The 26415-nt window shown below is 46.0% G+C and overlaps 6 protein-coding genes across 6 annotated transcripts, besides 17 other annotated features; 1 reads left to right on the top strand and 5 right to left on the bottom strand.

Annotated features, from left to right (window-relative positions):
• Window positions 1-265: 265 nt before the first annotated feature.
• Window positions 266-345: a microsatellite.
• Window positions 346-568: 223 nt separating this feature from the next.
• Window positions 569-604: a microsatellite.
• A 1287-nt stretch (window positions 605-1891) lies between these two features.
• PVX_118065 (SEL-1 protein, putative) lies at window positions 1892-4905 on the bottom strand. Its single transcript, XM_001615856.1, has 2 exons — window positions 4461-4905; window positions 1892-4288 (listed from the first exon to the last, which is right to left on the bottom strand). The coding sequence occupies exons 1-2, from the start codon at window positions 4661-4663 to the stop codon at window positions 2038-2040; spliced, it is 2454 nt and encodes an 817-aa protein (XP_001615906.1). The 5' UTR covers window positions 4664-4905; the 3' UTR covers window positions 1892-2037.
• Window positions 2889-2931: a microsatellite.
• Window positions 4898-4922: a microsatellite.
• Window positions 4923-5233: 311 nt separating this feature from the next.
• Window positions 5234-5289: a microsatellite.
• A 466-nt stretch (window positions 5290-5755) lies between these two features.
• Window positions 5756-14230, bottom strand: PVX_118062 (chloroquine resistance marker protein, putative; the record flags this gene model as incomplete). The annotated part of the gene is made up of 1 exon (XM_001615855.1): window positions 5756-14230. The coding sequence occupies one exon, from the start codon at window positions 14228-14230 to the stop codon at window positions 5756-5758; it is 8475 nt and encodes a 2824-aa protein (XP_001615905.1).
• Window positions 5779-5800: a microsatellite.
• Window positions 7096-7181: a microsatellite.
• Window positions 8156-8175: a microsatellite.
• Window positions 8385-8417: a microsatellite.
• Window positions 9041-9098: a microsatellite.
• Window positions 13370-13456: a microsatellite.
• Window positions 13475-13663: a microsatellite.
• Window positions 13934-13971: a microsatellite.
• A 4524-nt stretch (window positions 14231-18754) lies between the features above and the next one.
• On the bottom strand, window positions 18755-19426 carry PVX_118060 (hypothetical protein, conserved; the record flags this gene model as incomplete). The annotated part of the gene is made up of 1 exon (XM_001615854.1): window positions 18755-19426. One exon carries the CDS (start codon window positions 19424-19426, stop codon window positions 18755-18757), a length of 672 nt encoding a protein of 223 aa, XP_001615904.1.
• Window positions 19186-19211: a microsatellite.
• Window positions 19427-19510: 84 nt separating the features above from the next.
• Window positions 19511-19562: a microsatellite.
• A 701-nt stretch (window positions 19563-20263) lies between these two features.
• On the top strand, window positions 20264-21642 carry PVX_118055 (hypothetical protein, conserved; the record flags this gene model as incomplete). The annotated part of the gene is made up of 1 exon (XM_001615853.1): window positions 20264-21642. Exon 1 carries the CDS (start codon window positions 20677-20679, stop codon window positions 21640-21642), a length of 966 nt encoding a protein of 321 aa, XP_001615903.1. The 5' UTR covers window positions 20264-20676.
• Window positions 20704-20735: a microsatellite.
• Window positions 21643-22463: 821 nt separating the features above from the next.
• On the bottom strand, window positions 22464-23466 carry PVX_118050 (hypothetical protein, conserved; the record flags this gene model as incomplete). The annotated part of the gene is made up of 2 exons (XM_001615852.1): window positions 22464-22975; window positions 23151-23466. 2 exons carry the CDS (start codon window positions 23464-23466, stop codon window positions 22464-22466), a joined length of 828 nt encoding a protein of 275 aa, XP_001615902.1.
• A 915-nt stretch (window positions 23467-24381) lies between these two features.
• PVX_118045 (hypothetical protein) lies at window positions 24382-25565 on the bottom strand. Its single transcript, XM_001615851.1, has 3 exons — window positions 25233-25565; window positions 24957-25041; window positions 24382-24772 (listed from the first exon to the last, which is right to left on the bottom strand). Exons 1-3 carry the CDS (start codon window positions 25279-25281, stop codon window positions 24682-24684), a joined length of 225 nt encoding a protein of 74 aa, XP_001615901.1. The 5' UTR covers window positions 25282-25565; the 3' UTR covers window positions 24382-24681.
• Window positions 24922-24944: a microsatellite.
• Window positions 25566-26415: the final 850 nt, after the last annotated feature.

Raw genomic sequence — 26415 nt, 5'->3', positions numbered from 1 at the left:
TAAGCACGCATATACATTACACGTACATTCATATGCACGCCCATACGTTCCATCATACGTATGTATTCATATGCGCATTATTTTTTTGCCCAACTTTGCTTTTCTTAAAAGCATCATTTTGCGTTAAAGAATTTTTCTCTATTTCTTGGCATAAACGTTGCGAAAAAAATAAAATAAAAAAAATAAAAAAAATCAAAAATATAAACAAACAAATAAGCAAATAAATAAACAAAAAATAAACAAAAAATAAACAAGTAACAAACAAATAATAAACAGCAATAAAATGACAAAATGGCGAAAAATAATAAAATTAGTAATGCCATAAAATATGGTACTAAAACGTACATATGTACATTGCGTTTCCCTTGTTTAAAATTTCTCTTCTCTAATTTAAAAAAAAACGCATTTTTCATTTTTCGTTCATCATACCTTTGCCAATACAATTATGCAGATATATGTAGTACACAAAAGTTCTCTGTTTTTAGCAATATATATATATTTTTTCTCATTTTATCCTCCTTTCGAGTAATTCAATATATGCTACATTTTACTGCTATTTTTCAGAGCCAAAAACAGTTGGGTAATTTTTAAAATTTGTTCGTGCCTCTATTGTCTTATTTGCTATTGCCGCGTTAGAAATATGTTTGCTCCGCAGAACAAAAAAAAAAAAAACGAAAAAAAATGAGGAAAAAGCGGGGAAAAAAATTAGAAAAAAACGGAGAAAATAATTAGAAAAAAGGCGAGAAAAAAATGAGGGGAAAACAACGAAACGATTAAGTATCACCAATCTAGCGAAAATGAAAAAAATCGCAAAAATTAAAACAACCAAATGGGTTAATTGTCAAACTTCTTACCTTTTTAACCAAAAATGCGTGCACGCAAAATTCTAATTTTATAAGCAACCTCAGCGCAAAAAAAAAATGGCTATGGCGTCACAGTGCGGGCCAAATGGCAGGGCGCGCCGCATAAATATTCGGCCCCTCTTTGGGTAGTACATACTCGCATATGCGCATGCCCTTCTGCAAACAATAGCATTCCTTTCGAGCGTCTTTTTTTTGAAAATCGTTCCCCAAAAGGAAGAAAAACCCTCGTTGTATATACAATATTGCAGGTTCGCCTTTTTTACAAATTGGAACGCAGCAAAGGGAGACCCCCCCCCGAACATATTGCATGTGCCGCGTTACGGTTGTACATTCGCTAGCACACAACGCTCGCGGGGTGAATTAAAAACAAAGAGGAAAAAAGTAAAAGACCCAATAGCATGTTGATCGCAAAAATGTTGCCAAAAGGTATGTCTAACTGGGACTTGGCGTATTTTCTCGCGTGACACTTCACTTTTTTTGGCCAATCAACTGTGCATGCGATTCAGGGATAGCCAGTTTTACCCCCCTCCGAGTAAAACGAATCCTTATTCAACATTCGGGGTGCCTGCACACGTGTAGGTCTACCCCCTTCTCGCTTATTTGCAAAACGGTTGGAAGATAGTGAAGGCGCAGGGGTTCACATACGCCTACCCTCGCTTCACTCGTTCTGCTTCCTGCGGAGGTGCATTTTATTTCCGCAAGGTGAAATTTATATGCTAAAAGAAGGGGCAACGTATAGGCGCAAAATGAACAAACGGGGAAATACCCATGAACAGGTGAAAAGTGCTCAAATGGGGATAAAGAAAAATGAGAAAAAAAATTGCACTAGTGTAATGCGCAGCGAGGTGGCTCCCTTGGTGCACACTGTCTCAAAATGCATCACTAGACTTCTCCTCTTTTCATTTTCGCTCCTGTCTCCGCTACGCAAAGTGGGAACCCCTTGCGACGGTTAAACTGTGCCATCGTAAAGAGGTTCAAATTCGAGCAATGGAGAGGTGCCAAGGCGGGCCAGTTTTACGCGTCTTTTTGCAAAGGTAGCGACAAAGTGGGTTTTGGGTTGCACATGGGAAAGGGGGGCCCCAATGGGATACTCACTGTCGAAGTGTCGCAATTTTTGTGCCGCCTCCTAGAAACCTCGTGGCGCTTCTCCCTTTTCTTGGTTTTTTTCCCCCCTTCACAGGGGCAAGAACCCCTTCAGGTGCTGGAACTTCTTCTTGAAATTATACAAATGCTTGTTAAACTTTATATAGAGGACAAACAAAACGGAGGGGGCCTTATGCGTGGGGTAGATTTTAATAGAGGAATTGAAATAGACGAGGGCCTTCTGAATGTTCTTGGCCACCCCTATGCCGTAATAATGCATGAACCCTAAGTTGTAGCAGGCCTGAGATATGGTTTGAATCACGTAAAAGTTATTGGGGTAGTAGGAGATAATGCTCTTGTAGTGGTGGTACGCCAGGTGGTAATCCACCTCGTTGAAGGAGAACTTGAATCCGTAGTTGAACCGCCAGCGGTCGTTGAAGATGAGGCCCTGTTCGTCAACGAGGTCCGCGGAGATGATTTCGTCCGGGGGGGTGGCCTCGCTCGGCCTTTCATCTGCGGTGGTGTTTTTTGTATGGCCATTCTGCTTATGCTTCTCAACCTGGCCAATCTGCTTACCCTTCTTCGCCTCGCCATTCTGCTTATCCTTCTTAACCTTCCCAGCGCGGAAGAGGCACTCATCTCGGTTCACATCGTAGAGCGCGTCAAAGGGCAAACTATTCTTGGGGAATATGCGGACGTACAAGCCGTGCCCCTGGTAGGCGTAATCGCCAAGCGTGAAGAGCGACTTGAAGTCGTTGTTCTCTGAAGCCATGGCGAGGAACCTGCTGGCATAAACCTTCTTCGCCTTCTCATTGGGGGGTAGGAAGAGAGCAAAATCGGGGTTGTTAATATTTTGAGATATGCTAATTTGCGACTGCACGTTGCCCGTTTCGGCGAGTTGCGCCATGAGGAAGAGGGCCTCCTTCATTCTGCCCTTTTCTGTATACCTAATGATTCTATTGGAGGTGCTCAAGATGAAGGAGTTATTTTCAGCCACCTTGGCGAGTAGAGACAAAGCGACTCTACAGTTTCTATTGCTGATGATCCCATTGTAGTTCATAAACCCTATGATGTACGCCGCTAGAACATTTCCATTATTTAGCGATTTATAAAACCAGTAGAAGGCGTTATGGAAAGACTGTGTAACTCCTACGCCGCTTAAATACAGGCAGGCTAAATTGAACTGTGCAGATGATAAGCTACTTTTCGCAGCTAACTCGAAGTAGTAAAATGCCAACTGGGGGTTCTTTTTAAAATTGCCTAACCCGAAGAAGTGTATGTACCCTAGTCCATTATAACTCAAAGGGTCGTTTAATTTATTTCCCCTAATGAAATGATCGGTAGCTTTGCTATAGTTGACTGGTACTCCTAACCCTAGGAGGTGCATATAGCCTAGTAATGATATCGCCTCGGAGTTATCATACCTAGCTGCCTTCGTCAGATAGACGAACGCCTTTTTGTAATTCTTTTCAACCCCATCTATTCCTATGAGGTACCTACGAGCGATCATCGTCAAAATTTTGTGGTTATCATGTAGAGACGTTTCTAGGAACACTTCTATATTTTTTATTTTTTTATTATTCATATTGTACTGATCATAATGTGGTATGTTTAGTTTTATCAAGTCAGCCATTTCGAAATGGGTTCTACTATCCGCATTGATGATCCCGTTTGTTAGCTTCAGATAGTACTTAGATGCAGTTTCGCAATTTTTCTCAACCCCATAACCATTCATGTATCGTATTCCTAGGGATAAGATCCCCCCTGGGTGGTTAGCCAAACTGCTACTGTAAAAGTATAGCAAACTTAAGTTATGATTTCGGGTGAAATTTAATTTCTTTCCATTCTTTTCGAGGTAATCTCTATTGGGGAAATTCTTTATACTGTCAAAATACCACTCCAACTCATCTGTGTTGTATCTAATATTTTTTATCTTAACAATTAGTTTGTTGTTTTTTGTGAGTGTCACCACTGGGGGTGTTCGAAAGGTCTTTCCATCCTCACTGGGGTCGTTTTCATGCTCCCCTTGGTCTCTCTCCCACATCTGACATTTAACATCCCCCCCTCGTAAGCACTCAATCACGCTCCTTTTTAAAGAAGCCCCTTCCAAGTGGAGGTACACTCTCCGCAAAATGAAGGTGTCTTCTATCTGCGGCTCCTCCACATAGTAGGAATACAAGTTAGGCAGGGAGAAATAATTCGAGTACATAATTCCCAGGTAGAACTGCGCATTTGCGCTCCCGTAGTCCGCGCACACCTTCCATATGTACAGCGCGTTGCTGGCGTCCCTCTCCACGGGCTCCAGCCCCAGGTAGTAGAACACGCCGCTTAGGGTTAGGCACCTAAGGGGGGGGAGCGGCGTTATCGAGGTTAGCGGTGTGAGCGGTGTTAGCAGCGTTATTGGAGTTAGCGGTGTGATCGGTGTTAGCGGCGTCCGGTCAGGCTGATAACGGCGATAACGCCGCTAATACCGCTTACACATGCCGGGACGGCCCCACCGTTCGGCCGACCTACCTTATGTCATAGTGCACGCAGGTCCTCAGGAAGGCGAACGACTTCGCGTACTCGCCCTGGTCAAGCAGCTCGTGCGCCTCGGAAAAGAGGTCTACATTTTTAGCCGCCTTCTCATACGCACAGTGGTGGCATTCAAGCAGGAGGGTAAACGTCACGGCGCATACAGTGCAGAGCAGTTTTAGGCAACTTGACGCGCGATACATGCTTCTACCTCAAAGCATAGCTCTCACGAGTGGGGAACATACGTGGTGGGGGAGTGAGTGAGTAGCTAACGGAGGGAAAAATAAAAGAGGTACACGTCAATTTGGCTAAACTGCGCTTAGCGGACTGCATTGGGAAAAATACGCGCGTGATTTTTTTTTTTTTTTTTTTTTTTACTCCTCTCCTATAATTTTCTCCCTCAATTGTTGCACAACTCGGCTTCCTTAAATGTTCTCCTCTTGGCGTTTTTAAATCATTGAAGCTTTTTATTTTGCCGCATCTTTTCGTAAAAATCACAGGGGCGTGGTTCCTGCCTGAACGTTTGGGAAGCGCGCCACGTGTCACGCGTCATGCAGCGTGGCGTGGCTTCAGAAAATGCAACTCCACGTGGCCACCCCGTTTTATCTACAAAAAAGGTGCACGCTTATTTTATTGTAGTCGTTTCGATTTTCCTTTCCGCTTCTCCATTCTAAGAAGAACAAAAAAAAATGTCGTTCCTTTTTTCCCATTCGGGAAGTAGTTGCATTTTTTTTTTTTTTTCCCCAATTCAGAACAGGGCGAAAATTACGTCGCTACGTTGGGCGAAAGGATATTTTCCCTCCCAGGGTTAATTAACCATCCGGGTGGCGATACCTCTGAGAGGTACCACAAACGTACGTGTCTCTGGGCGAGCGGCTCTAACTTAACGTAGTAAGCGTGCCTCCCATGGGTGCGTGCCCGTGGAATAATTTGTTCAACGTGTTGATGCGTTTCCCTTAAGAGGAGTTCTTTAATTAGGTTGAGAAGGAAAAAAAAAAAAAAAAGGTAAAGTAAGCACCCCTGCAAAAGGGGCACTAAATGGAATGGCTACATAGAGATAGATAGTGCGGGGGGCCTGTACGTGAACAGTTGGGGCACACCTACACCTCTGTGTGCGTGCGTGAAAGCCTTTGCGCTTCCCACCAGCGCAATGTGGGGAATTGCCCCCCCTTTGGAGTCCTCCCCTTTTGCCGATCTGGGGGTCTTTCCAATTGGGGCAAGCCCTCACTGCTGGACCACCCAAAGGGGGGCATCTCCCCGGAATGCGCAGACAAATTAGCCGCCTTGAACTACGCTCACCGATTAAGCGGCTCATACTGCTCCACATTTGAAGTGCCTTGGTTTACCAAATCGTCTGAACAAATGGTAGAACCCCACCAGGGAAAGGAATCATCCGATCGACCCAACGGAAAGATGTAAAAAACGGAGTGCCTACTTTCGGTAAAGCATACATTCAGAGTAAGGAACTTCCAATGAGCCTCAACATACCTTTCACATCTAAAGAATGGTTCTTCTTCTATGGGAAAAAAATATTCTTCATAATCTTCCCCTAGGTATTCAGGAGCATATGTTACGCAATGCAGTTGGCACACGTAGACGAAGGTCTCTTCTGTGTTGTCCCCGTGCACTGAGGATGTTCCCTTGGAGGTACTTTTACCAACAGGTGCCTCCTCCCTCTTCAGCTGATTTTTCACATCTGAGAGGATAACAAAATTGGGGCTTAAAAAACTGCTACTCAATTGTGCCTCAAAAATGTGGGAATACTCCTCCAGCGGGCGGAAATACAAAGCGTCATGTTTATTTGGTGGGCCCCATTTGTTCCTTTCCACTGCTTCTTTGATTTTGAATAGGTCCTCTCGTACTGTGTGGAAGTCTATGCGGTGGTCTGCGCCGTAGTGTGTGTGGTGTCTAGCTGGTCCTGGCGCTTCCTCCGATAATTCCCCTTTCGCAGTGAGTGGACTTGCCGTGTGCGCTTTTTCTGGAAGACCGTCTTCCTTCGTCTGGTCGGCCAATTTGCCGTTCGGTGGGTCTATCGGGTTTTCATCCTGCACTCCGTTCGGCACTCCGCTGGCCATTCCCTCCTGTGCTCCCCCCGGCGACAGCACGGGGGGGGGGCGCGCTCGCCCGATGCCCTTCTTCCAGATGTCCCCCTTAGGAATGATAAATATCTTTATATCCCTGACATCTAAAATCTCCATGCCTTTAATTTTTTGAAAATCGTTCCGCTCGGAAAAAAACACACAGTTGTTGAGCAGCATCTCCATGTGTTTTAAATGCCCCTCCTTGAAGTAGATGTACCTCTCGTGTACCTTGTAGGGCAAAAGATTATATACATCGCTGAGCACGTCGTTTATGCCCTCATTTGGGGGGTAATACCTACGGTATATCCTAGAGCGCCTTTTGAATTCCTCTCCCATCCCACTGAAGGTAATCTCACTGTACTCCCTCAGCAGCGCTCGGAACTTCTTCAGCGACTGTAACTTGCGTCTGGCAACATCCCTCCCGAAGCTATCCTCCAATTCGGAGGCCATCCCCGTCAAGCCGTATTTCCTATACAAGTGGATAGCCTTTTCCTTCAACCCGTGGGTTACAAAAAAGGTAAAATAAAAACACAGCGTGGGTAATATGTCCAAAACGTTTACGCATTTCAGTGGTTCTGAAAATTGCTTCTTCAAAGAGCGCACGTCGTTTTGCCAAAGATCTTTCAAGTCCCTCCTCCATCTCTTCTTCAAAAGAAAACAATAAGAATGCTCGGAAAAAAACTTTTGTGTATTCTCCATCAGATATAAAAAATCTTCACAAATGGAAATAATATTTTTGGTCACAATTTTCTTTACAACAACTTTTAAGGAGAGTACGATGAAGGTGTCTACCAGCTTCCCCATTTTTTCTTGTGCACTTTCGTTCAAAACCATTTTCGTTTTTTTTATAAAGTAAAGTAGCTTTTCTATCAAAGAGATCATCTGGTCAAACAGAATTTCTTCACAATTCCAAGCGACACCCTTTTGTTTCTTTCGATATTTTGCCCATTTGTTTGTACGCACCCCTGTGTGGTTACCTCCCATGTGTGTGTTCAGCAATGGTTGTTGGTCGCCCCATTTTGTTGCCGCTTTTTTCCTCATTTGCTTGCCTACCTCTTGACAGTTTTTGCAATACACACATTGTATGTTGGTGGGGGGCTTCCCTTCCTCGTCTGCACTTTGGTTTCCCCCTCTCGATGCATCCCTACTGCAGTTTGTTTTTTTCTCCCCCATGAGTGGGTTGCCACTGGTGCTGTTTTCCTCGAATGGATGCCCCACTTGGTGGACTTGCTGCACTTGCTGCACCTGAGGCGCGCTTACTAATGCCTCCCTCAGCTGAACGAGTCTCCTTTTCAACTCCGCTTCCTCCACCGACGAGGGGGAGAAAAGTTCCACGAAGCGGCTTATGTTACCCACCCCTTCGATGTAGCCAATTTGGGTCCTACCCTTCGGTGCAGAGGTGGTGTGTCCCTTCTTGGGGGGGTCCTCCATCCTATTTTGTAACCCATATGGTAGCGTCGTGTGGAGCGGCCCCCTCTCATTCACCAACTCAACGTATATGCAGTCTGAACACCCGAGGGGCTCCCCCCAAACGTAGTACCTGCTACCGTGTCTGTCCTCTCCCAGCAGGTGCACTTTTACGTCAAAGTGCTCACCCACCCGTTCGACGTAGCTTCTTTCTTCGGTTGAGCGGTGGTTCTTCATGCCTCCTCGATCGTTATCTACATCGGTTTTTCCATTTCTTGGGACGCCATTCGATGGGACGACATTCGATGGGACCCAATTCGCCGCGCCGTTAGATGCACCCCCCATGTGTGTCTCCAGAACGGCGAGCGGGTTCACCCCCGCCGAGTGGTCCCCTTCACCGTTGGAGCCCCCCCCTTGGACTGTACCACACCGTATTGCATTTAAAAAAAAAGAGAGGAGTTTTATCTGCTCATTTGTGCCTAACATTTCGAAGGAGTGTTTTGCTCCACAGAGGAAATCCAAAATGGCCAGCATATCTCCTCTACAAGTTGTTTTGCAAGCGGAGTTACTACCCCTATTGGGAACCCAACTGAGTGTGTATCTCCTCATTTGAACATTTTGCAAATCTCCACAGCATCCAGGGATCGTTCCCCTCTCCACCGATTTTTCGCTATTACTATCATCACTACCTGGGGGGAAACTATTTCCTTGTGATGACCCTCTCGAGTGTCTCGAGGGGGGGGTCCTTTCCTTCGAAATGTATTCATTTGAGGTATTTTCCCACTCCTCCTCCTCACCACGTTGAAGCAGGAAGGAGTGCTTCATCACGTACAGCAACATAAAGAGGCACTTTTTTAAATACAGGGGCCACGTCAAATTGTCCAGTAGCCTCAAGTCTCCACAGAGGTCAAAAAGTTTTTTCTCTTTATTCCTTTCTGTGAAAACGTCAAACAAGGTTTTCCCATAATCGTTGTGGTAAACTTCTCCTTTGTGGAGGATCAAATTGGGGGGAGACTCACTTTGAGTAGTTGTCTCATGGGGGTGCCTTTCTCCAGTCGGTTGGATTTCATCCTTTCCGCTTTTCAAGTGGGTACTTCTGTTTTTTTCCGCTGCCTCCCCTGCTGGGGGCGCTTTTCCCCCCCCAGTGAAGCACCTCTTAATGGGGAAATTGCAAAACTCACTTAGCGTGGGATCCTCCAAATGGTCCAAAATGTCATACGAGGAGAAGTTTGATCCTCCACCCCCGTTGATGAAAGCACCCTGTGGGTTTTCCCCCCTGGAGAAGCTTCTTCCGTGTCTATCAATTCGTAGCGACCTGTACAGTCCGAGCAGAATTACCCTCATTATTTCATCCCTATAGCTGGTGTGCCTTCCCAGACTCGTTGCATCCTCTAACGTGCCTTGTTTTTTCCCCCCACATATTTTTTGGAGATCTGCCATGAGCTTCTTACTTTTATAAATATGCTCATTGAGTAGTATCCTTTCTCGAACTATTTGTCGAGCGATTTTTTTGCTAACGGGGCTTCTTCTCTGTAGGAGTTCCTGGTTCAGTTGGCTGGCCGTTACTCTGACATGCGTCAACTGTTTGTGTTTCCAAAGGAACACCCATAAGTTCAGCATCGTCTCGTGTTTCGCCGGTTCAATCAGGTGCAGGGGGAGGCAAGGTTCACACGGGCCGCCGCAGCAGCAGCACTGGGCGGGGAGGTCCATGCAATTCGGTCTGTTTTTCGGTCCGCTCTTCTGTCCGCTATTCTGTCCGCTATTCTGTCCGCTCTTCTCTCCGCTATTCTCTCCTTTCTCCGAGCTGTTGCCTTCTTCACCCAAGGGGAAGCCCCCGCGGTATCCCAGCAGCACGTTCTGGCTACCCCACTGCTGCTCCTCCCCTGTCTTTTCTTCCTCCGCGCACCCACGTGAGGGCTCATACTTCTCCACGTTCCCCTTTTGACTCTCCACGAAGCTCCTAATGAGGTAAAAGCGAGTCATCTTCTTCGCGGGGCACTCAGGCTGCCCATTTTCGTGGCAGTGCAGCAGAAGCTTTGAGCATATCTGGTGGTTCACAGAGTGGCAGCACACTCTCGTTAGCTTCTCCATTTGTTGTTTCTTCCTCTGCTCCAGCTTAAATTTCTTGGCCAGCCTTTTCATGAAGGGAGTGTCCAGCAAAGAATTTATGTTAAAACCTTCGGCTAGCATTTGCATCTCTTTCTTAATAAATTTGTACATCCTGATGATGACCTTTTTGTTGCATTTGTAGACAGCGTATGGTGCCCCCCACGTGCATGTTTTGCTGGCGGTTCCATCTGGCATGGTGTGCACTCCTGTGCCGCTGTACTCGGACAGGCTTACACTTACGATGGGGAGCTCCTCCGCATTTTGCTCTTCCCCTTCCCTTTTCGTTTGTTCTGCTCTGTTCGTTCGCTCCGCTCTTTTCGTTCGCTCCGCTCTTTTCGTTCGCTCCGCTCTTTTCGTTCGCTCCGCTCTTTTCGTTCGCTCCGCTTTTCTCGTTCGCTCCGCTTTTCTCGTTCGCTCCGCTTTTCTCGTTTGCGTCTTCTTTTTCTTTTTTCTCTTCTTTTTCTTCCCGCGGGGCACCCTCAAATTGTAGAGTGCCTCATCCAACAGGGGGTAGCAATCATTCGGGTGTATTCTCCAAGAGGCAAAATCGTCATCATCGCTGTTCTCCCAAGAAAAAAGTTCTTCACGCATCCGTCTCTCCTCTTTCTTTCGTTTCTCCCGTTCCTTCCGTTCCTTCCGTTTCTCCCGTTTCTTCTGTTTCTTCCGTTCCTTCAGTTTTTCCCTTTTCCGCTTCCAGCGCATCTCCGACACGGGCGACACCACGTCATCGCTTTGTAGTAGCCCCTCCCTCTGCGCCTTCCGCATCTTTTTTTTAATACTCTCATACAGTGTTATGTGGCCCACTAGTTCCTTATACGTAATGTTCGGATAAGCCTGCAGAGATTTCACAATTCTGGTGGTCACTTCAAATTTTAGTCTCACGTTGGTGAACGTAGAGTAATATTTATCGTGCACTCTGTCTAGCTTGTACCGATGATCATTTTCGGACACTACGTAGATGTAGGGGGTGCTACTGGGGGACGTCCCATAATCAATGTACCACTCCTTTATTACAACCCTCGCATTGATGCTAAGCAGGTGTCTCTTTATCTTCTGGCTAATGAATTTTTTTTTCTTTTTCTCTGGATCTTCTTTCTTCTTTCTGTACGTTCGTTTTGCTTTTTCCATGGGGAACCCCACTTCGTCTGGCATTTCTGCCATTTCGTCTGCCCCTTCTGCCATTTCGTCTGCCCCTCCTTGTGCCATTTCGTTTGCCATTTCGTCTGCCACTTCTTGCGCCATTTTTTTTAACATTTCCTCCGTCACTTCATACGGCAATTCGTGGGACATTTCGTGCGACATTTCCTGCGACATTTCGCGCGACGCTTCATGTTCCTCTTCTTCTTCCTCCCCGAGCCACAGCCTTTCACGGAGGTATTCTTGTAAGTCCATCCACCTCCTCCACTTCTGCTTCAGCATCTCCTCCAGCTTCTTCATCTCCTCCTGCTTCTTCATCTCCTGCAGCTTCTTCATCTCCTCCTTCCGCTTCTCCTCCTCCTCCTTCCGCTTCTCCTCCTCCTCCTTCCGCTTCTCCTCCTCCTCCTTCCGCTTCTCCTCCTCCTTCTGCTCCTTCTTCTTCTTTACGATGTGCGTTTTGTTCGTGTTGAACAAATTCACCGCGGGGTGGCTGAACTGCTTCAGAGCATCTGCCGCATAGTCAAAACTTATATTCATAATTTTGGCATACATGATGACAGATTTGCCTTTCTTCCTCTGGGCTGTATCTCCTGGTAGAGCGGCACGGTGGGACTTCTCTCCATTGGGTACTCGCTCCACGTTACCCGCGTTTGTCCTTCTGTCTGAGCTGCTTGGGTGGTTCCCATTTTGCGCAGCCCACCTCTGGGCACTCGAATTGTTCGTCTCAATTGGGTGTGTCTCCTGTTTGTATCTCTCCTGTTTGCATGTTGTATGCCCTGGCTCGGGGGTGGTGCCACGTCCTTCGCCGTCTCCACTTCCGGCTCCACTCCCGCCTCTACCTTCGCCACCGCTGCTCCCGCTTCTCCCGCTTCTCCCACTGCTCCCGCTCGAGCTGACACTCACCGTGCTGTCGTCCAGCACGTCCAGGGAAACCATCTGCTCGTCTGCCTCGTCGAAAAAAAGAAACTCCTGCGCATGCGAAGAAATAGTTCCGTCCACTTCTCTCCACTGAAAGTCGCTTGATATCTGGTACTCAGAGAAATATGTCTCCTCGAACTTTTTGTATACGGCTTCGCTGTTTAGCAGGGCGTGCCTTTCGCTCTTCAGCGTTTTGTACTTCACGGGGGTCTTCTCCAGCGGCGCACCCCTATAGAGCGGCGCACCATTTTGTTGATTCTCCCCCCCCCTGGGCGGGTTGTTAAACGAAAAGACGAAATTTCTGAACAGCTCAGGGTTCTGGTAAAATCTGTTCTCCTCTTTTGGTGGCCTTCCCGTTTCTTTCTTCGCCAAGCGGCGCTCCTCCGCGTTGGCCACTTCTTTGCTGCGTTCGGGGACGTCAGCGGGGGTGGGGGGCGCCCTTCCTCGCGCATTCGGTACGATATGCTCCGACTGCTCCAACTGCTCCAACTGCTCCAACTGCTCCAACTGCTCCGACTCCTCCAACTGCTCCGACTCCTCCAACTGCTCCGACTCCTCCAACTGCTCCGACTCCTCCAACTGCTCCACTTGCTCCTCCTGCTCCGACTCCTCCAACTGCTCCGACTCCTCCAACTGCTCCACTTGCTCCTCCTGCTCCGACTCCTCCACCCGCTCCTCCTGCTCTGACTCCTCCACCTGCTCCTCCTGCTCTGACTCCTCCACCTGCTCCGATTGCTCCACCTGCTCCGATTGCTCCGACTCCTCTAACTCCTCCACCTGCTCCTCCTGCTCCTCCTGCTCCGACTCCTCTAACTCCTCCACTTGCTCCTCCTGCTCCGACTCCTCCAACTGCTCTAACTGCTCCGTCTCCCCCAACTGCACCGTCTCCCCCAACTGCTCCAACTGCCCCGACTGCTCCAACTGCACCGTCTCCCCCAACTGCTCCAACTGCCCCGACTGCTCCAACTGCACCGTTTCCCCCAACTGCTCCAACTGCCCCGACTGCTCCAACTGCTCCGACTCCTCAAACTGCTCCCACTCATCCAACTGCTCCCACTCATCCACCTGCTCCGACTCCTCTAACTGCTCCTCCTGCTCCGACTGCTCCTCCTGTTCCGACTCCTCTAACTGCTCCACTTGCTCCTGTTGCTCCTCCTGTTCCGACTGCTCCTCCTGTTCCGACTGCTCCTCCTGTTCCGACTGCTCCTCCTGTTCCGACTGCTCCTCCTGTTCCGACTGCTCCTCCTGTTCCGACTGCACCTCCTGTTCCGACTGCACCTCCTGTTCCGACTGCTCCTCCCTCTCCGACTCCTCCAACTGCTCCGACTCATCCACCTGCTCCGACTCCTCTAACTGATCCTCCTGCTCCGACTCCTCCAACTGCTCCTCTTGCTCCTCCTGCTCCTCCTGCTCCACCTGCTCCAACTGCTCCAACTGCTCCAACTGCTCCAACTGCTCCAACTGCTCCAACTGCTCCAACTGCTCATTCCGGCCGTCGCTGCGCCCGTAGCATACGTTGGTACTCTCTCCGCTGTCTCCCGCCTGATCGCTCCCCTTGCAGGGGGACGCGCCTTCTCCGATGAGCATGGCCGGGAGCGACCAACGAGCAGCACATTCGTTTTCCCCACACTGCCTTTCTCCCCCGTCAGTCCCTCTTTGAACTTCATTTCCAAAATGGTTGGCACCACCGTTTTGGTTTACTACATGGAGGGAACCCGCAAGGGGATGTACATGTAGGTGACTCCCCATTCCTATTGCATTCTGTAAGTTAGCCTCCTCTCTCAGTGGCAACTGGCTTGTCTGGTGATCCCCTTGGCACACTTCCGAAACGCTGGGATGCTCATCAAATGGTTGGCCATGCGCCGCTTCATTCATTTTTAATTTTCTTCTCTTGTTCCCAGCTGGGGAAACAATCAGTTGGTTCGTCTCCTGTGCATCTGCACGAATGGGTACACTGTCTATGCTCTCGAAATTTGGACTTATCCTCTGGGGGGTCGCCCACGTCTTATTCTGACCATCCGGCATGTTCAAATCTTCATCGCACAGGTTTTCCTCCCTCATATGAGCCCCTTCTTCGTTAGCACTTGCGTGAAATTGTCTCTCTCCTCCACAGTGCATGCGTTTCCTCTGTCGGTTTTCTCGGTGCACTGGTGCATTAAGAGAGGGGTCCACATCAACTACATGGTTAGCCACGGCTCCTCTCATATGTGGGTCGAAATTACCACCCGGGGGGGGATGGGTTGTACCAGGTGGATGCGCCGTAGCAACACAGTGGCCATGGCCTTCCCTGAGCAGATTTTGGAGCAAGGAATAAACGTCCGTGGGGTTTTCCCCTCCATCGGCGTGGTCTGCAGGATGAATAGGACGTGGGCCACCCGCAACAGATGCAGGAGCTGCAATAGATGCAGCAGCTGCGCCAACTACTCCTACTGCACCACCTGCACCTGCACCTACTCCTACTACTACCCCCCTTGGGGAACCCACTTGGCGCAAAACGGCATGGCTCCTATGTCTGATTGTTCCGCCACCACCGATTAGATCGGCAGAGTTTGCGCGAACCCCTTCCACAACGAGTTCCCTCCACTTTAACATATCCTGGTGAGGCGAAACTTGGTTCGTCCTTTCCCCCCCCTTTGTGCCGTCTCCACTAGGGTTCAGATGTTCATTCCCCTCCTTCAAAAGATGCATTGGAAAATTTAAATTCGAATTGAAACTTAGCCCATTTGCATTTCCATTCGCGGCAGTCAACTCGTTCAAGTCATCCACCAACGAACTGGGAGCAGACATACGTCGTGAGTTCGCTAGTGGGTCTCCATTATCATCAGTTTGATCTTCGTAAACAGCTTTGTACATATCTCCTATTGAGTTGTAAAAAATTTTATCCTTTTTTATCCTCTCAATGTGAATGTGGTGGCCACTGATCGATTTGGCTTCTCCGGGGTTCCCCTGATTCCCCATTTTTAGCGTCGCTGCTTTGTGAAAGTCGCCGTCTACCTCTTCTTCCCTATTTTGTCTAGGCCCGTTTTGTTCCCACATGTTTTGCCCCGATCCGTTTTGCTCCCATATGTTTTGCCCCGATCCGTTTTGCTCCGATCCGTTTTGCTCCCATCCGTTTTGCTCCCATATGTTTTGCCCCGATCGGTTTTTCTCCCATATGTTTTGCCCCGATCCGTTTTGCTCCGATCCGTTTTGCTCCCATCCGTTTTGTTCCCATCCGTTTGATTCACCCCCATTTTGTTCACCCCCACTTTGCTCACACCCATTTTGCCCCGATCCGTTTCTCCCATTCCCCGATTTTTCTATTTTGGTGTAGTATTTGTGGAGGGCTTTGTTTAGCTTCTCCTGCTCGAGCATTATTGGGGGATCTTTTTCGGTTAGCTCCGACGTGTTGCGGGATGAGTTGTTGGCACTTGTGCCACCCTGCTGGGGCCAGGGCCCCCCCGGGGAGTCGTCGCCCTTGGGGGATTCTCTCTCCATCCTTGGTGCTGGAGTTCTCCCCGGTACGGTCACCCGAAGCGCCCTTACGCGAGCTGTAGCCACTCGGCGCAGTCGCTCCCGCTGGGGCACTGCACTGCAGTACGAAGCTGCAGTTGACTACAAAGCTGCAGTTGACTACGAAGCTGCAGATCACTACGAAGCTGCAGATTACTACGAAGCTGCAGATTACTACGAAGCTGCAGATTACTACGAAGCTGCAGTTGACTACGAAGCTGCAGATCACTACGAAGCTGCAGATTACTACGAAGCTGCAGTTGACTACGAAGCTGCAGATCACTACGAGGCTGCAGTTGACTACGAAGCTGCAGATCACTACGAGGCTGCAGTTGACTACGAAGCTGCAGATCACTACGAAGCTGCAGTTGACTACGAAGCTGCAGTTGACTACGAAGCTGCAGTTGACTACGAAGCTGCAGTTGACTACGCTACTACACTACGATACTACACTACGATACTACACTACACTGCACTGAGGTTCACGACGACAATGCAGTTGACTACGGTACTTCACTACACTGAGGCTCACCACGAAAATGCAGTTCACACGACAATGCAGATCACTACGTTACTACACTGTACTACACTACTACACTGTAGTACACTTTTTTTTTTTTTTTGTTCCACCGAGAGTGACCCCCCAATCGACGGCTTTCGTCGCACACGGGTGGGCGCGGGACGCAGCTGCGAAACTGCTACGGGCACACCTTCGCATAGGCGCTCGCTGCACACCCTGGCGCTGTTTGCTTAACAGTTGGAGGAATGGCGTGGAGGTACACTTCTGGTTCCCTCGCGAGGAAAGCCACAGAAGGTGATCTCTTAACCTCCTACATGAAATGCAAGTTGGCGCGGGAGAAGTGTGCACATTCTACAAGTGGTGGTGAAAAGAAAATGTTTGCTTTGTTCAGCTTTCATAGGTTTGCTGTGTTTTTTTTTTGGTTTTTTTGTTTTTTGGTTTTTTTGTTTTTTGGTTTTTTTGTTTTTTTAGTTTTTTTGTTTTTTTGTTTTTTCGTTTTTTCGTTTTTATAGTTTTTTTGTTCTTTCGCTTTTTCGTTTTTTTCGTTTTTTCGTTTTTTCGTTTTTTTAGTTTTTTCGTTTTTTCGTTTTTTTGCTTTTTTGTCACTTTGGCTGCTTAGCCCTTTTCGCTTTGGTCACCCCTTGGCTTTTCCTCCCCCTGCTGTGCAAAGGGTATAACAGGCTAAAGGGCCGGGTGTAGAAACGCCTTTCAAGCAAGCCGGCGTGTTCTCTGCAAAGCTATTTCATGGGCACCAGAAGGTGAATACTTACTGGTGCTCACGAGCATAAATATGAATTTGCATATCTTCCACTTATGCGTAGTCTCAAAAATACACACATTTGGTTTTCCCCATGTTTTTGCTTTTTTCTTTCATTTCATTGACGTGTATTCTCATGGGTTAATTTAATTACATTCTATAACGAGTTGGCGACTAACTATAATATTTTTTTTTTTTTTTTTTTTTTTTTTTTTTTTGACAAGCATTTCAGTATGTTGTTTCCTCCTAACGTGTTGACGCAAGCGCATACACGCATGAGAAAAACGTGCACAGAGAAAAGAAGTTAAAAAAAAAAAAAAGAAAAAAAATGCGTACAGAAAAGTATGCCTACATCACATTGCATGCAAAAGGAGTACGCTACGGTACGTGCGATACGCACGATACGGTACGATACGGCGCGAGGAGTATCCTCCAAAATGCGTACCCTACGAGGTAACCAAATTCTTTTTTACTATCGCTTCCTTTTTTTTTTTTTTTCCATCTGGAACAAGAAAGCACAAATGAGCAATTACGTAAGCAAAAGTGCGTCTAGTACACGCTTGTAGGAAAGATTGTTTTGCCTCTTTATTTTTTTCTTTTTTTTTTTTTTCTCCCTAGGAGGGAAGATGAACTGTGGACAGACCCATGGACGCACCAAGCATAAGCGCGTAGAACGCGTACGGTAATAATAACATCGGGGAAGAAAACCAAGCGCGTACATGCGCGTATATATGCGTACATATGCTTACATTTGCGTACATTTGCGTACACGCGTGTACGCGTTTTTGCACCCACCCCGATTCTAAGCCATAGGCAAGTGCCACACAAAATGGGTACGCGTGCTCCTTCGTCAAAAATAAAAAGTACGCCCACAGGTAGAGTGTGCTTAGCGTGCTGTACGCATTTTTTTTTTTTTTCTTCCTCCTCCTATTCCAGGTAGTGCTTCCCCACTGTGCTGTACTATACTGTACGCCTTTTTTTTTTTTTTTTTTTTTTTTTTTTTTCCTTCTCCAGGTAGCCAACCTACTTGTAATAGCCCTCTCCTCATTCTTTAAAAAAAATATCATGTGTGTTAATAGTATGCCCCCTTCCCGTTGATGTTAAAAGCGCCAAATTGAAATGCTAAATTGATAATGTTGTGAAGGGCAAGTTTTAAAAAAAAAAAGTCACTACCAGTCGAATGGGGTGTAATGGCATGGGGCAGCTCTGTGCCGTGGACCACGCATAAGAACATCAAAAAAGTGGAAAAAAAGTGGTTAAAAAGTGGTAAAAAAGTGGTTAAAAAGTGGTAAAAAAGTGGTTAAAAAATGAATGCGCAAATTAATAAATGGAGAGAAAAAAAAAATAAAATAAAAGAGAGATATTTTTCAGCTTAAAAACGCGAACAAAATGTGCGCAGCCCCATTTTGTCCCATCCCGCCGTGGGCCCACACTTTGCCTTTTTTACTAAATCGGGGAAATCCCCTAAATGGCGAAGTGGCTCCTTTAAGCAAACTGGCACGAGGAAACCAAATGCCACACAGGGGTAAGCAGGAAAACACACACATACACCTGCAAAAGTGTACACATACGTGATTGCAGAAGTAGGCTTATACATAAGCGTAGCGGCATGTCCACACGGGGATCCCCGCCTTGAGGAGAAGGCGCACCTGCTCGCTTTGTCTACTGCGCGTGGGGGTAGCTCACCAAAAGGGATAACAAAAAAAAAAAAAATAAAATAAATAAATAAATAAATAAACAAATAAATATACAAATAAATAAACAAATAAATATACAAATAAATAAACAAATAAATATACAAATAAATAAACAAATAAACCGATAAAAAAATAAACCAATTAATGCATAACACAACGCGGAAGTGCCCCCCCTGCTACTTCTTCTTCGAAATCGAAATGACCGTAATGAGAATAATCAAAACGATGAATATGAGGAGGGAGAGGAAGCGGACAAACCTATCGGTGACAGCCTCTTTGGCTATTTCCTTCAAAGTTTCCTTTGCACTTGAAACATTCGTGTCGACGTCATCCACTTTGTCCTTTACCCTTTTCAGTTTTTCAGTCTGTTCATTTAATTTGACCGCAGCATCTCTCGTTATCTGCTCCGATTCGTTTACCATCATTTTCATTCGAAAAATAGAATCCTCCGTTTGGTCCTGAATAAAGTCCCCCCGAACTTCCATATCCTTGGGGGTTACGTACTTGACCCTATTTTGTTCTTTCAGTCGATTGGCTTCCTTCTGTGCATACAGAATTTTGCTTTTGAGAAAATCAAACTGCATGTTGAGGTCCTCCAGAATGGCCATCTTCCCCTTGATCTTTAAAATATAATTATTTTGTTCCTCCTCTGGTAAATTACGCATCTCGATGAAGTGAGCATCCTTGGCTGTTTTTATTCTCTCATTGAGGAAGTGAATATCGTCCAAACACTTTTTCGTTGCCTTTTCATCATTTCGCTCCGATTCCTTTTTCAAATCGATTAATAATTTCCTGTAGTCCTCCAACAGGTTGTCAATTTCGTCTATGTAGAAAAATATATCGCCCATTTTGGTTTTCTCCACAAAAAAAAAGGGGGGTAAAGGGATATTCCTGCGTGGTGTTCCCCCACAGTTGCCTTTTCACTTTGGCTTGTTATGGCACTACACGCCTGTGAAGCCTCAAACGGTTACTTTCTCCTTTTCCCCCCAAGGGGCATCATTAATTGGTTGTGACATGTATGCTCGGCGAATCAGCCTGTAAGGCCTGCATACGGACGCGCGACTCCTTTGGGACCCCTCTTTACGTGTGCCCTTCCATAAGGAGCGAACGAACTCCCTACCCCGGGCGCATTTTTCACCAATCTCACGCACCTGGAACGACTGGCAAAATTACCAAGCAGAAAAAAAAAAAAAGGAACAAAGGAACAAAGAAGGGATAACTACTTAGCGGTAAATATATAACGTACGAGATAGCTACACTTGCGCAAAAAAAAAAAAAAAAAAAAAAGCGGGTAAGCATTTTCGTCGAACGGACGAACTGCAGTTGCGTGAGAAGGGCCAACGAATTCGCACGGAGTGGCGCACTGAACGGCCATCATAACAGAAGGAGCGCACTTCCAGCGTGCAATTCATTCGTTCAGATCTGTGCTTGCTCAACTGTGCGTCTGCACAACTGCTCGCTTGGCATCCCACCGCTTCCCATTGATGGAGGAAGCGCGCTGGTCGTTGCTCGCGTGGTGACTTATGTGGCGCTAGTGATAAGTGCGGCCGAACGGGCGTGCATACTTACGCATATGCGCAGGGGGTATGCATTATATTTCGTCCGCATAGCATTAGAGAGCCCCTTCCCCTCCCTCATTTTTTATACATTGCGGGAAAAAATTGGCGCCGTATTTTTTGCAAAACGAAGAGGACACAACATATAACGCTCTGCAAAATTTACCTACTGGAAGGCGGCAACACGAGGGAATGAAGAAGTAGAGAAATGGGCACAGAGTGACCAGACCAGCGATCCCTCGCGAACTGGTTCCACACCACGTTTCCCACTTCAGCACAATTGTAATGCCAAAATAGAGCGTTTATACTGAGCGCAAATATTCTCGCACGTTGCCACGGTGCTGTAAGCAGCTTGCGGGACTTGGAAAAAATGCAGAAAAGGCAGAACAGGCAGAAAAAGCAGAAAAAGCAGAAAAAGCAGAAAACGTAGAAGCCGCTTAAAACGTAGTAACCGCTTTACACGAAGGAATTCCCCGAGGAACGCTCGACAAGGCACCTACAGGACCAACTGGAAGAACGTAAAAAACAGCCATGCCCCCAGGATGAGCAGCCCTATCAATTATTCCAAGTTTGACCAAATCGATGTGAGCTCGTCAGACGACGAACGGAAAAGAAGAAAGCCACAACTAACAACACTAGGGAAGAAGGACAAAGTTGTGCTGTCGCCTAGCGGATTAACCATTTTGAAAGGTGAAAATGGAGAAATAAACGGCGCAGATGTGCGTAATAGTACCAATCAGGAGCAGACCAAACCGCACATCAGCGCTAACCAGGAACAGACCGAACCGCACGTCGAAAGTGCCTCTCCCGGGGCGACAAAAAATGGTGCTGCCCAAACGGATAAGAACGAGGACGCTTTGAAAAATAAAAGAAATCTCGAAAATATGATAACCAACGGAGCCGTCGTTCCCTTCAAGTACATATGGAATCAGTCGATACAAGAAATTAACGCTTACATCGCCTTGCCATTGCACACGAAAGCAAAATCGCTAGTCGTACAAATGCAGGAAGATAAAATGGTTGTTAAAAAGGTTGCAAAGCAGGGAGAAGCAGCACATATTGCAAGTGCACAAAGCACAAATGGCACTTCCAACCACGAGGAAGTGCTAATTGATAAGCCATTCCCCTTTAAGGTAAGCGAGGATGAAGACACCCAACTGTGGGAAATAAAAAACATGAAAATCAACTGGAAGGACATTTTTCACCTCGCTAATGAAGTGAATAATCAAAATTTACACTTCGACTTTGAAGGAAGTTCTTTCGAGAAGGAAGAAACATTTTTATGTATTAATTTAAAAAAAAAATACGAATTTGAGGGCTTCTACGTTTGGTGGTCATGCCTATTCAAAGATGATCAGCCCATAAACTTATCCAGCTTGCCAACTCGCAAAGCAATGAACAAAACAGGGAACAGCAGCACGTCGTTCAAAACTATCTGGCAAGAAGCCCATGAAACGTTTAAAAAAAACATATCCAAAAGGGGCCTCCCCCGTCGCGTCGATCTGTGACACACACTCGAAAAGGTAAAAAAAAGAAGGGATGTACACGAATTTTCTAAAATTAAAAAAACGTGGAAGTGTTTAAACGATTGCTTCTCAACGTAGAACTTGTTCTTAGGAAAACCTCCTCTGTAAGTTTTTATCTTTACCAGAAAGTAAATAAGTTGTAAAATGTTTCTTTTTTTTTTTGTGTACTCTCCTTTTTTTACTGGCCATCCATTTGTCCATTTTGACTCCTTTTAAAGATTTCTTCCAATTCGTTTGTACAACCCCCCCTTTTTAAGCACTTTCATATTGTCCATATGGATCCTCCACATTTTAGCGCAAAGTGGGGACTACGTAAAAGCTCAAATATTTGAAATTTGCATAATGCAGCATTACGTACGGGCAGAATGCTCCTATTTGATGCAGGTCCATTGTTTTAAAAAGCAAAATTGTGAAAAAAAAATATGAACGGCGCAGGTAATTTTGGGGGGAATATAAAAAAAAAAAAAAAAAAAAAAAAAAAAAATATATATATGTATGTATGTATGTATGTATGTATGTATGTATGTATGTATGTATGTATGTATGTATGTATGTATGTATGTATGTATGTATGTATGTATGTATGTATGTATGTATGTATGTATGTATGTATGTATGTATGTATGTATGTATGTATGTATGTATGTATGTATGTATGTATGTATGTATGTATGTATGTATGTATATGTATATCACGCTTAGATAGCTACATAGCTAGCTGGCTAGCCAAAAGTCCCAACCATTGCTACACATTTAAAAAAAAAGAAAATTTTGCACACAGCGGATCGGACCCATGTGGGCGTTCACTTTGCTGTCACGTTAAGGTAAAGCGGTATGGAATCTCTCAGTAGCATCCAATGCGAGTCTGTGATTGTACACAAAACAACTTTGTCAATTGAACTCATATTTCTTTTCTCCTTCATGAATTCGTAAATTCCTTCCAAACAGCACACGACAGCGTCGTGCCTTTTAAAGAGGCTAATACCACTGCCAAGCAGAGGAAAAACAATCGTCTTAAGGCTATTCCTTTTTGCTGTTTGTAGGATGTCCTCATAACACTTTCTTAACTTTTCCGTTTCGTTATAGTACGGTTCGACCACATGTATAATGCATTTGTATGCACTGTTATGCCCTTTTGTTATGAGTATGTCTTTTCCTTTATGTTGCTCTCGAACAGTTTTTATTTCGGTGAAGAGTGCGTCTCCACATGTTTTTAAAAAGTTGCCTGAACAGTCATACCCGTTTCCTTCCTTCGTCAATTCGAAAATGTGGTTTGTTCCGTTCACGGCTGCGTCGCCTCGCAGGTATGACAAGTCTGCAAAGGGGTGAGAGGGAAGATGCAAATGAAATGGTTATTCGTACATGTATGCTCGTGTGCGTACGTTCACACGTGTGAATTATACACCAGCGAGGTTGCCCTACACCCTCGAAATACTCTTTTGCACACGCACGAACCACCACCCCCTGTGCATAGCACAACGTGTGTGTACCTCCAAAGTGAAGAGCCACTTTGCTCAAGATGTTGTCCGGATTTTCATTTTTGTTAAAAACAGGAATGTTCTTCACGTCAACAATTTTGTGCACATTTTTAATTGTTGGGTAACTCTGAAAAACGTCGTGGTGTCTCTCTTGTAGGAGAAGTTCCACATCTTCTATCTTGTTTAATTCGTGGCTTTTTATTTTTTTGCTTTTTATCAATTTGCCGATGTTGACATTTTTGCTCGTTTTAAAATTACACAAAAGGGGTTTATTCAAGGAGGAGGCGGTATGTATGGTACCCTCTTTCGTTAGCTTAAAAAGGAACATCTTCGCCGATAAACTGTTCTTTGTTTTTCTTTAACAGTGTAGGATATGCGTTCCGAACGGGCGAGGGTGTACTCTTTCACATTTTGGCTAAATAGTCATACGCTGCGGGGTTGCCTAGGAGGGGAAAGAAAAAAAAAAAAAAAGAAAGAACAAAAAAAAAAGAAGAAAAAAAAAAAATTCTTCTCCATAAATTGTGCCACCAAAGTTGCTACTCGCGAAAAGTTGAATAAATTCACCGTTGGGGGAAAATGAAAAATGAGTGGAAGAAAAAAAAAAAAGACTTTCCTCCGGCGCAGAACATTTATACGCTTCTCATCCCATTTTTAGTGGGAAAAAAAAGCAAATGGTGAAGAAGCACACATGTTGATGCGCATGCTAGTTATTACTTAAGCGCGTATATGGCGGCAAATGTACGCTTTAGCGAACGTAAATATGTTGTAGCTGAGGGGGTGGAGGGGCCAAAAAAAAGCAGCGGGAAAAATTAACATTGTACAAGCAGTGGGGGACATGTGACCTCTCCCCAACACACACCCTTTATGGAACCTGAACCAGTGCACCGCATTTTATTCATTTCGAAAAACGTGTAAAAGGCTAAGTGCTGTCTGTCTACTCGCTATCTCACTCTTTCGCTACACCAGGGCCAACCTCTTCATCCCAACCATTTATCACGTAGCGAAAGGAACATTGCATAAAAGGAAAAGACCCAATTGCGGATGATCCAAAAATTGTCATAAAATGCAAAAGCATATGAACACCTTTCGATGTGTGTACCACTCTATTCAGCCGCCAAAACGGATTAACCTCTAAACCACCATGAGTCATCAAAATGGTTCGAGGGAAACACCGCCCTATGCCCCTCCCCCTTTTAATGCATACAACTTTAAAAGGGCAACGCCTATTATGTCATATTTTGGTGTTCCTAATTGGATGAACCATTAGCGGTTTTGTAAAAGGTGAGTATCCCGGTCAGCAAATGCAATGCTGTGCGAGTGAAATGTGCGGTCTTTTATCCCCCCCCAGATGGTCACCAAATGGGGAGTGCAAAAAAAAACAAAAAAAAAAAAAAAAAAATCTTAAAATGGAGAAGATAAAATGGAGGAAATGCAAAAAAATGCAAAAAATGAACAACTAACGGTCCTCCCTTTAAACGCCCGCCCAATATGCACATTGCCGCCGCTGGAAAAGAACAAATTTACAGGCGGCTACTAAAATTCGTCATGACTTGAGTCTCCTCAAAAAGTGCTCCCACGAGTTGGACAGGAAGGAACACCTCTTGTGATGAACGTAGTCCAGCATTATGTCAGCCCTACGAGATGTTTTTTTTCCGTAAAAGGGATAAAGAAATCAATGTGTGTGTTTCCCGCGTTGGCAAGCCGTCGGATTGCTTTCATGGTCATGTGAACCGTGGGGACTGCCCCTCTGCGGTCGCACCCCTGCACAACTCCCGCTTGCCCTCATGTTCGCCCCCCCTGTTCGCCACTCCTGCTTACCACTCCTTCCTCCGTTTCGTCGTACATATGAACCACGACGCGGTGGAAATCCCGATGAAATACAAGGTCATTGTTAGGCTCCTTTCTGCAAAAGTGTAAAAAAAAAGGGCACGCACATGTACGTCACTGATGTCTATGCATATTCTTGTCGTACCCCCCGGAGTGGCGCTTCTCCAGCGTCCGACCCTCCACAGTCGGATGGCATACAATCGTGGAGCGCTTGCAAAATTGCCTCCACGTTGCCGCTAAAAATGTGTCACCGCTTGGCAGCCTTACTTAAGTTCCCCATGGGGGATCTTTCCTTAGCGGCCTCATTTTCTGCCATGTTCGCAATTGGTTCACCCTCAGCTATGCACAAATTTTAACTTGTCAAAAAAGGAAAAAAAAAAAAAAGAAATACCTCCCCACAGAATTGTATGTAGATTGGGGGAAATAGCTTAAGCTGGAAAGTTCAACCGATGCACTAAATTGTTTTTCCTTATTTTTTCCTTTTCCGTTAACCGCTTCACAAATGTTTTTGCTTAACCCTTTTCGAGTTGTTACTATTGTGTGGCGCTTGCCTTCACGGGATGCTACATTTTCTTTTTCTCACTTTTTTACTGCCCGCCGGAGAGGAACAAAAAAAAAAAAAAAAAAACGCTAAAATAAGAAAACAGCGCGCACTATTGCAACACACCGGACTCCGCGCAGGGCGAAATGTGCACTGGGGAAGCCACATAAAAGGGAAAGCATGTCCGCTGCACTTTCTTCTTCTTTTTACAGAAATAAAAGTGGACAAAGGTGAATTCCCATTTTCATTCGCCTCCGTGCAGTTGACCATTTTAAAAGGGGGAGCTGTTCTGTTTTCAGGGGGTAAGGGCTAAATATGCTCACAATGCAAAGTGACCTCGCCTTTTACCATTCACGCGGCGGGATATGCATGCCGCGCAACGCCTAGCTTTGTATGCATTCGCTTGAAATTCCTGCGCGAATGCTCATTTGCTCTTTCGCTCATTTGCTCATTCATTGAATCAGAGTTATATTAAAATCAAATGGAGTCGAGTTGGTGAAAAGATGAAGGTATTAAAAAGTGGGAGGCGGCAAAAGGGGAAAAAAAACATAACGCGCGAGCAACAAATATTAACTGGTGCAGTAGTGACGGTCCTGGTTCTGGAAGAGCGTTACCATGTGCAGGCGCGCAGCACAGCCCGTTTTCGCAGGTGTGGCAATCACAAAGGGTGTTCGTAGTGTCGTAGTGGCGAAGTGGCGAAGTGTCTAGGTGTAGAAGTGCCCCCCACACCGGCGCGCTAGGTGCGCAGACGTATATGTGAGCATAGGTATGCGTGTGTGGCTTGTATGTTTCTTCATGTGCACGTACATAAAACCCGTGTACCCCCGTGGAGGCCGCGTAAAAATGAGTATCATTGGTGGCCGCAGGGGGACATGCGCGCGGGGAGTGAGAAAAACAAAAAAAACGAAT

This window comes from Plasmodium vivax, chromosome 12 (assembly GCF_000002415.2).
Source record: "Plasmodium vivax chromosome 12, whole genome shotgun sequence".
NCBI classification, from domain to species: Eukaryota; Apicomplexa; class Aconoidasida; order Haemosporida; family Plasmodiidae; genus Plasmodium; species Plasmodium vivax.
The sequence above is the reverse complement of the archived record's forward strand: the minus strand, read 5'-3'. Positions and strand labels throughout refer to the sequence as shown.